The sequence below is a fragment of the Lissotriton helveticus genome, chromosome 2_1 (genome assembly GCF_964261635.1).
Source record: "Lissotriton helveticus chromosome 2_1, aLisHel1.1, whole genome shotgun sequence".
NCBI classification, from domain to species: domain Eukaryota; kingdom Metazoa; phylum Chordata; class Amphibia; order Caudata; family Salamandridae; genus Lissotriton; species Lissotriton helveticus.
Window position 1 is genome coordinate 1,130,467,431 of NC_136059.1, and position 9,934 is coordinate 1,130,477,364.

Genomic DNA, 9,934 nt, shown 5'->3' on the forward strand with positions numbered 1-9,934 from the left:
GTCCACAAGGTGAAAGCCAGGCATCCCGCCGCGAGGGGCCGTAATGGAGATTAAGCAAGCTATTGCCCAGAGTCGCAGAGTGTGACTCCGTGAGTCGAGTAGGCACCAGAGCGAGAATTGTCGAGTCCATGGAGTTTTTTGAGCCCGAGACCCGCCGAGGCGGGGAATCGAACCCTGGTCCATGGTCGATCTCAGCCTCCGGGTCTGCAGCCTTAACCACTGAGCCACGCTTCTCTACTGCACTCTACACCACTGTACTCTAATTTCACTGTACTCCACGCCACTGCACTCTATGCCACTCTACTTTGCAGCACTCTACTCAATGCAACTGCACTCTACTCTATGCCACTGCACCATACTCTGCACCACTTTACTCTTCTCTGCACCATTCTACTCTATGCTACTGTACTCTATGCCAATGCACTCTATGCCACTATACTCTCCACCACTGTACTCTATGCCACTGCTCTCTACCTTGCACCATTTCACTCATCGCCACTGCACTTTATGCCACTCTACTCTGTTTTGACCACTGCACTCTATGCCACTCTACTCTACATCACTCTGCTCTACACTACTGCACTCCACACCACTGTACTCTAATTTCACTGTACTCTACACCACTGCACTCTATGCTACTCTACTTTGTGATCCCTGGCACCGGCGGCAGATTAGCCCAGCATCATGTGACTCTGGGCAATAGCTTGCTTAATCTTCCCGACGGCCCCCAGCGCCTAGGGACCCTTACGGGTGATTGTGCGCTTTACAAATGTGGATTATTATTATTATTATTATCTCTCTACTCCAAACAACTGCACTCTGCTCTGTGTCACTGCACCCTACTCTGCACCACTTTACTCTACTCTGCACCATTCTACTCTATGCTACTGTACTCCATGCCAATGCACTCTATGCCACTCTACTCTGCACCACTATGCTCTACTTCACTGAATTTTACTTTGCACCTCTCTACTCTATACCACTGTACTCTATTCTACACTACTCCACATCAATGCACTCTGTGCCACTGCACTTTACTCTGCATCACTGTACTAAACTGCACTTTTTGCACACTCTGTTCTATGCCACTGCACTACGTCACAGCACTCTATGCGACAGCACTCTATACAAATACACTCTACCCCACTGCACTCTATCTCACTGTACTCTATGTCCCTGCACTATACACTGCATCACTGCACTCTACACCACTCTACTCTATTCTGCCTCACTGAACTGCATCCCACTGCACTCTACTGTATGCCACTGCATTCTACAGCACTGTACTTGACGCTACTGAGCTCTACTCTACACCCCTCTATGCAACTGCTATCTATGTCACTCTATTCTGCACCTCTCTATTCTATGCCACTGCACTCTACTCTGCAGCACTGCACTCTACGTCACTCCATTCTACTCTTTTCTGCACTAATGCACTCTATCCCACTGTCCTCATTGCCACTCTACTCTACTCTGCACCCCTGTACTGTATACCACTTCACTCTATGCCACTCTATTCTGTACCACTCTACTCCTCTGCACTCTACTCTGCACCACTCTACTCTATGCCAATACACTCTACCCTGCACCACTCTAGGCTACTGCACTCTACACCAGTCCACCGCAAACTTCCCCTACTGCACTCTATGCTACAGCACTCTACACAACTGCAATCTACCCTACTGCACTCTATCAAACTGCACTCTATGCTACTCTACTCGGCACCACTCTAACATATGCCACTGCACTATACCCGGCACCACTCTATATCACTGTACTCTATGCCACTGCATTCTGTGCCACTGCACTCTACTCTGCACCACTCTGTGCCACTGCCCTCTACACCACTCTACTGTATGCCACTGCACTCTACTCTACACTACTTTATACCACTGCACTCTATGTTACTCCACTCTGCACCACTGCACTCTACTCTACACCACTATACTATATGCCACTCTATTCTATTCTGACTACTGCACTCTATCCCACTACACTCTACCTCACTGCAGTCTATGCCACTCTACTCTACAGCACCGTTTAGGCCCCTGACTTTTGGACACAGGGCGTCCTAGCCCCAACAAGGCCAGTGGCTTAGGGACTGCCACAAGTGGTGGCTTATGTACGTTGTTTGCGCTATTGAGTTATGTTCTGGCACCTCTGAATGTTTTTATGCATCATGTGTCTTCCTTGATTTTACACCTCTGAATGTGTTGGTTTATGCATCATGTGTTTTTCCTTCCCTGCACCTCTGACTGTATTTTTGATGCATCATGTGCCTTGTTATTACACCGCTGAATGTGTTTTTATGCATCATGTGTTTACCTTTTCCCTACATCTCTGAATGTTGTGATGCATCATGTGTAATGTGTTCTTGCTGATACTCCTAAATATATTTTATTCTTAGGTGGTTGTTCTTTCCAGTACAGGTGGACCTAGTGAGGTCCTGGTTCCCTGCGTGACATTCTCCTAAGGTGGTTAGGGTTGCGTAGGTGGTACTTACCTGTTACCAGTAGTTACTGGTTGTGTGCTATACTTGCTAATTTGTGCTACAGTGATTTTATATCCTTTTCTTCTAATTTCTGACAGTATTTCTAAAAGTGTTGATTCTGACAGTGGCCCAGAAGTTATTTTGATATTACCCTGTGTGGAGTTCCTTTTGTTGTGTGCCTAAGATGTTGTTGCTGTTGTGTGCTGGCGCAAATGCTTTACACATTGCCTCCGAGTTTAGCCTTACTGCTCGTGCCAAGCTACCAAGGGGGTGAGCAGGGGTTATCTTGGCGTGTGACTCCCTTGCCCTGACTAGAATGGTGGTTTCTACCTGGCTTCGGCGTCAGCCTTAGCCTACCAGAAATAGCCAGTTATAACATTGGTGGTCAGCGGTGCGGATTAGGACTTGTGTTTGCGCAGTACCACAGCGACAGCTGGCTACATTACAAAACTCTGCATTTTTTAGATAGTCACATGTTTGGGATTATTGTTTGTGATTTTGTTTTTCCTCAAGAGTGTCATTTTCAAATGGTGTTTCCTGCGCTTTTATGTTTAGTGGCAGATGAGAGAAAATGACAGGGCGGGACGCCAGTAGAGGGGGAGGTTCCCATATATTAGGAATCCCTTGCTGTGTCCAGTGCCCAATCCCTGTTCCTGTCCCTGTGTGGGTAGATGGAAGAGAGGGAGTGTGGAGGAGGAATGGCTTGCTTGGGAGGGTGGTTATCCCCTGAGTGTAGTGTGTGTGTCTGGATTCCCCAGTATGGTAGGATCCAGTGGTGGCAGATAAAATATGTCCAGTGCGTGAAGTCCCATTCCCAGTTCCCAGAGTATGGTGCCTGGTGCTCAGTAAGAGGGGTACAGGTTGAGAGTCTGGGGCAGTGAGGAACTGTCTCACCAGTCTGGAGGGGGAGTGTGTGGATGAGTGGTGTGTTGAACTGGAGGAGTTGGTGTGAGTTTTAAAAAAAAAGGAGCTTTCACAGGAGGTGTACCTTTGGTGGTGTGCAGGAGGTCCTGCAGAGGCACTGGACAAGAAGGTGGATATCTGGCGGTGTGCTAGATGTCTTGCAGAGGCATTAGGGAGTGATTCTAAAAGTAGTGGCTTGTGTATCTGATGATCCTGTGTAGGTGAAGAGGTTCATGTGTAGCCCAGCTAGGTCCCAGTAGGATGGTAGGGGTGTAGGGGCTCACGTCCTGTCTCAGTGGAGGCAGAGTGAGTGTGGGACGGTGTGTACCACGTTGGCCCGAAACCCTGTCTCCGGGCCTGGAGGGTTCCCTAAGGGAGCGCCAGGTCAGGGGCGTAGGCTGTACTTACAGGTCATTTGAGGAGGATCTTCCTGTGTCTAGAGGACGGGGAGTGTCTGTAACCAGAACTCCGGCGGTCCTGGTGTTTGGCTTCCAGGGGTACCGCTCCAAGGTGGGAGGGTGCAGAACTCTGGAAGGGGGTGCAGAGGGACGGTGTACTCCTGACCCCGGTGCAACCTGAGGGTTTAGATCCTAGGTTGGGAGATTAGGAAACTTCTAGGTCAAGAAGGAATCTCTGCCAAAGTAGATCAGCTGAAGAGACTGAGGGGGCTGCCCTTGCTGTGTGATCTGGGGCTCACCTGCAGTTTGTTGTTTCCGCTAAGGTAGAGGAAAGGGGACTTTGCTGTGTGCTGTATCCCCCACCTGCTTGAAAGGGGAATTTGCGGTGTGCTGTGTCCCCCCACCTGCTTGAAGAGGAACTGTGCTTTGTGCTTTGTACCTGAAGTGAAATAGTTTCCAGATCCTAGGTGGTAGACCAGTGATGGAGTGAGGTCCTGATCTGGTAGGAGAATTGTGTTCTGGTGAGTGCTTCCCTGTGAGGGTGCGGGAACCCAGAAGTAGAGGTAGGGTGGGGCATTCTTGCCTGTGACCTCTGTTCAGCCTGAGGGTATGGTCCCTAGGTTGAAGGATCAGTGGTAGTTGTAGCTACACTGAGAGGGAGAGTGGAGAATGGCTATTGTGTGCCAGGGGTTACTGCCCCCCACTCTGTGGATTGGTTAGGACCCGTGACATTTGGATGGCCTAGGGCCTGGTCCTGACCGTGGATGACTAGAGAGTACCAGTGGGGTATCCTAGTTGAGACAGAGAGTTCTTGTTGAGAGAAATCCATGTGGGTTCAGAGTGGCGAAAAACCGGAGGGTGTCCCTGCCGTGCGGGCCCGTGTCCATGTTTTGTCGCCCAAATCAAGGAAGCCCATCAGTGGAGTGATTGGTCTACCCTGCGTTTTGGCTGGAAGGGGGTTGTGTTGGACCTGGCCCTTTTTGGCAGGTTCACCCCGAAACTTTTTGCTTTTTCCTATCCTGTTTCTGTGACCTGGTATTGGTGATTTTAGGCCTCTGTGCACTTTTTCACTGTGGTACAGTGTAAAGTGCGTGAGCTCTCTGTGTATGTGTGGTGAGTTACCTGCCCTCCCATAGGAATTAATGGGGAATATGTATGCCCATGGTAGTTCCTGATGTGTGGGGAGTGCAGGGTTGAGTTTGGTATGTGCGAACTCGTGAGATTGAATGCTGCGTAATGATGTATGCGGCATGATTGTGTCTAGTGTTGAAGTGCCATTTTTAGAAGTTGGCATATTTGGGTAATCTGTGCCTGGCGTGTGATTGGCTGGAGCATGGCTCCAGGAGTGAGCCTGGGCCTGCTTGTGGATTAACTGTCTGGTTTGAGGGTGACAGGGGCTGCAGAGCCCCCAGGAGGTTGTCTGAGTCAGCCCGTGGATGAAAGGCTGCATCTGCTGCCAGGGAAGTGGGAGGAGATAGCACCTGGGAGTGAATAGGGCTGTGCCTGCCTGACCACAATGCTGGCTCCACCTCCCGCTGGGCGACTGTCACCTCTGTCCCTGATACTGAAAGAAAGAAGGAAGCCAGGAAGCCCAAGGGCTCCAGCAACACCCAAGAACTGGTTTAGACCGGGCTCTGGGCCCACTTGCACAAAGACTTCAAAGACTTTTTGGGGTATAAGAGAAGGACCCCTGACAACAGAAAAAGAGATTCTACAATCAAGAGGAACCTCTGCTGTAAGAAGGACCGCTGGAGAACTGAAGGAAGATTGCCTTGCTGTGTGCTCTAAAGGCTGACCTGTTCTGCTGACCAACTGAAGCTGAGGAGGAGAGGGACTTTGCTGTGTGCTGTGACCCTGCCTGCTTGACCTACAAAGACTTTGCTGTATGCTGTGTCTGTTAACTGAATCTCCAAGGGCCTGAGAAGAGCTGGCCTCCTGTCCTGGAACCCAGGGTCAAAAAGGTTCCATTGAAACTGAAAACGCTGTGAAGATCGTGCTGCAGATTGTTTGAGGTGCGTGAGTTTTAACTGCGGGCCTGGGACCAAGATCGGTGCGCTCATCGGCGCGCATTCCACGTGGTCCGGGGGATCGTAGTGTCTCCCCCTGTGAGTTTTGCCGAAAGAAGGTCTACGGTCGAGAGGGCAGTCTATTTGTGACCCCCGCCCCCAGAAACCTTGTGCCGCCAAGTTCCGATCTTGCCCGGGGCCCGGGAACACCCTCCGCAGTCTGCTGTACCTTGCCGGTACCCACGAAGCCGAGAACGAGCCCGCTGCTCCCTGATTGGAGGAGAGAGCCGAGCCCCCTCACTAACGCCGCAACGGGATTGACCCGTGCGCCGTAGCATCATCGCTGAGACCGTGTTGTGGTTGGTTGCCTGCGTGAGCATCATTGAGGACTGCCCCGGGAGCCGCACTGCCATTGGCTGACTCCCGGGTGAATGTGGAGGCTTGCCGAGAATGCCGCGACCTGATTGGCCCATGGCGTCATCCCCATCGAGGGTCACAACCAGCGAGGGATCCATCGTCGTGTCCTCTCCGGGACCCGATCTCGTCGAGGGAGCCGCGTGTGAGTGCACAGCCCCATGCCTGTTGTCCCTGCAAAAGAGTGCTGCTCAATCTCCCCGCCGCTCGTTGGATTGTCGAGAGCAGGCGGGAGAGCAGTCGAGACCGGCCGGGGCTGACATCGAAGGCTCTACTGACATCGGGGCTTCTAGAGTAAGCGCATCAGTGAAAGGAGCGGGGTATGAACCCGCTAGTGTCAGCGAAGAGCTGATTTGGGCCAATAACATGGTGGCATTGTTTTCAGTATTGAGTTAAAGAGACTTGAGACTATTCTTTTATGATAAGAACTTGATAATACAAGTGCAGACGAGCCCCGAGAGGCTCATGGGGGCATATTTGGTCAAGAGCCTGTGTGGCTCCTACCTTTTGGCGCAGTACTGTTCGAGGGCTAGTGAGAGCCCATGCCATGGTTTGATTGTTATCCCAGCTGCCCAGCAATTAGTGGGCAGCTGCACCGTTTAGGCCCCTGACTTTTGGACACAGGGCGTCCTAGCCCCAACAAGGCCAGTGGCCTAGGGACAAGTGGTGGCTTATGTACGTTGTTTGCGCTATTGAGTTATGTTCTGGCACCTCTGAATGTTTTATGCATCATGTGTCTTCCTTGATTTTACACCTCTGAATGTGTTGGTTTATGCATCATGTGTTTTTCCTTCCCTGCACCTCTGACTGTTTTTTTGATGCATCATGTGCCTTGTTATTACACCGCTGAATGTATTTTTATGCATCATGTGTTTACCTTTTCCCTACACCTCTGAATGTTGCGATGCATCATGTGTCATGTGTTCTTGCTGATACCCCTAAATGTATTTTATTCTTAGGTGGTTGTGAGGTCCTGGTTCCCTGCGTGACATTCTCCTAAGGTGGTTAGGGTTGCGTAGGTGGTACTTACCTGTTTCCAGTAGTTACTGGTTGTGTGCTATACTTGCTCATTTGTGCTACAGTGATTTTATATCCTTTTCTTCTAATTTCTGAGAGTATTTCTATTTTTAAAAGTGTTGATTCTGACAGTGGCCCATGTGGCCCTGTCTAGTGAATAATCCCTTGTGAATATTGCCCGTGCCAGTTGGCACAATGTACATGTGTGATTTTTATCTGATGTGATTTTGACAATACAGAAGTTATTTTTATATAACCCTGTGTGGAGTTCCTTTTGTGGTGTGCCTACGATGTTGTTGCTGTTGTGTGCTGGCGCAAATGCTTTACACATTGCCTCCGAGTTTAGCCTTACTGCTCGTGCCAAGCTACCATGGGGGTGAGCAGGGGTTATCTTGGCGTGTGACTCCCTTGCCCTGACTAGAATGGTGGTTTCTGCCTGGCTTTGGCGTCAGCCTTAGCCTACCAGAAATAGCCAGTTCTAACAGGGCTTGTGTGATGACCATTCTGGTTTTGACTGGGAGCACCAAAACTTAACAAAAGCATGCTTTCTGAGCAAATCTGTACTATTATGCCAAGTTTTGTTTAATTCCGTTCAGGGGCTTGGACTGGAGGGGTGAGTAAAATTTCCTATAGGAGCTAAAATGGGCAAACACATCAGGAGTGGCTGTTTATGTGAAACATGTACTACTGTACATCTAAAAAAACGAACAGAAATGTACTAATAAAAATAACAGCTAAAGATTAGTTATTATTTATAGAACAAAAAAACACTCGAAAAGTGCACTGTGCCCATTGTGGTGAAGCAGCATGCTCTTTTTTGTATTAAATGTGGGTTGTATGTTTCATGTACCTGTGATGAATCTCGGAAAGAAAGGTCCTCTCTTTTTCTGGCCATTTTCATCGTCTCTTTAGGTTCTGTTTAAGAGAAATTCAATTTTTAAAGTTTAGTACGTCAAATATACAATGTACACAAACAAAAGAAAAAAGAAATTAAACAAAACATACAATTTGGCTAACACTGTTTGGATACAAGTATGCGAAAACATCAGATTAATCATAAGGGGAATTCCTAGTTCCTACAGAATTCTTAGGGGGAAAGGGATCTATGTCAGCTATATGATTCACGCTGACGTTCAAAGGTTAAATTGTCACAATATTTTTTTTCCTCTTTACAGATGCTTACAGATTATGGAACGAAAAGAAACGTGACTCAATGAAACCAGACAATCAATATTGTCCACCAGGAGAACCTTTTGCTTCCACAACCACTTCTCGGGATGCTTACGAATTTAAGGGATCAGTTTATACGAAGAGCTACAAGCCCGTAAATCCACCTAGAGGTTGCGACATCCCCTTTAATGATGTGTCAAATTACCAAGAGGCCTATGTTGGCCACCCAGTGGAAAGACCCACATTCCATGTTGGAGAACCATACAATCCGTGCTTGGATCCATTTGAAGGCATTTCCACCCACCAACAAGATTTTACAGGACGGCCCGGTTGTCCCGCTGAGTCCACTAAGCCATGCTACACCCGACAGGGTTACGACCTTCCTTTTTGTCCATCGACAGAGAGCCGGGATGCATACACAAAGATGCCACTGCCGTGTCGATTCCAGAGAACGGGTAAGATCTATGTTCCTCCAACGGGGAAAATGGACCTAGAGTCAACGTATCATTCCGACTTTTTAGAGCACAGATTGCAGCCGCCAAAGTCTTTCCGCCCTGTGCTCTGCCGGGACAAAAACGATATGCCTTTTGATGGTAGTTCTGTCATGAGGGAAGACTACAGGCAGTGGAACTATTCAAGAATGCCTCCCGTGAAACCAGTGCAGATGATCCAGTTCTCAACGGAGCCAATGGACTTCTTGTCATCTTCTAGGCTTCACTACGTATCACATCCTCCTGTACACACGCTTTCCTGTAAACCAGTCGGACCTGGAGTTACGACCCATGACGTTTTTGATGCGGAAAGCATGTACAACACCACTTACACACCCAAGGAGATTTGTCTGTGCCCTGCTCGCTTCAAAGACCCCGAAGGCTATGTCTTTCAAGCACTGGACAAATATGGTCACAAGCAGTACAGATCCATGTATAGGGCGAGCCAGCGCTCTAGTTCCAAGGACGAAAAAGTTTGCCTTAACCTAGAAGGTAGCCTTGCATTGAAGAAAAATGTGGACTTTTGTGAGCAGCCCAGGAAGGTGGAGGCGGTCTGCTGATTATTTTATTATTTTAGGATCAATTATGAAACCTTCCAAGAAGATATACGAAGATGTAAGAAAGCTCAGGGCCTTCCTGGAAGAGTTAGGAAATAAACACACACTATTATACTGTGTTCACTGAGTTCTTTTTTTAATTCCTGGTGAAGCATTATCAAAAAATAGTCCCTAGACATATCAGCACAAGTGAAAAAAGGGGATGTGCCTGAGCCATTAAAGATATCAAAACTCGTTCAGTACCGCATATTTTCTAAAATTCTTATAATTGAAGAATTCATTTGGTGGGGCAGGGGCATGTTTAGTTCGAAATTTGTAGCTGTCTACTTTCCCCAAGTATGATATATATACTTATTGTTGCCACCTTTTAGAAAACATTATCAAGACGTACCATTGGTGAGGCAGAGGGCATTTTAGCCACACTTCAATTCCCAGTACCCAGGGTTGGCACCAAAAACCTTTAAGACAATATCTTTCATTTCTGAGG

At 48.4% G+C, this 9,934-nt stretch overlaps 1 protein-coding gene across 2 annotated transcripts in view; it reads left to right on the plus strand.

The window, feature by feature from the left end:
* SAXO1 (stabilizer of axonemal microtubules 1) overlaps window positions 1-9,547 on the plus strand; it is a 214,118-nt gene extending 204,571 nt beyond the window's left edge. For both annotated transcript variants that reach the window (XM_078675972.1, XM_078675971.1), the window contains exon 4: window positions 8,405-9,547. In XM_078675972.1, coding sequence (XP_078532098.1) covers window positions 8,405-9,450 — 1,046 coding nt within the window. In that variant the 3' untranslated portion in view covers window positions 9,451-9,547. The remainder of the gene's footprint in view (window positions 1-8,404) is intronic.
* The last annotated feature ends 387 nt before the right edge of the window (window positions 9,548-9,934 follow it).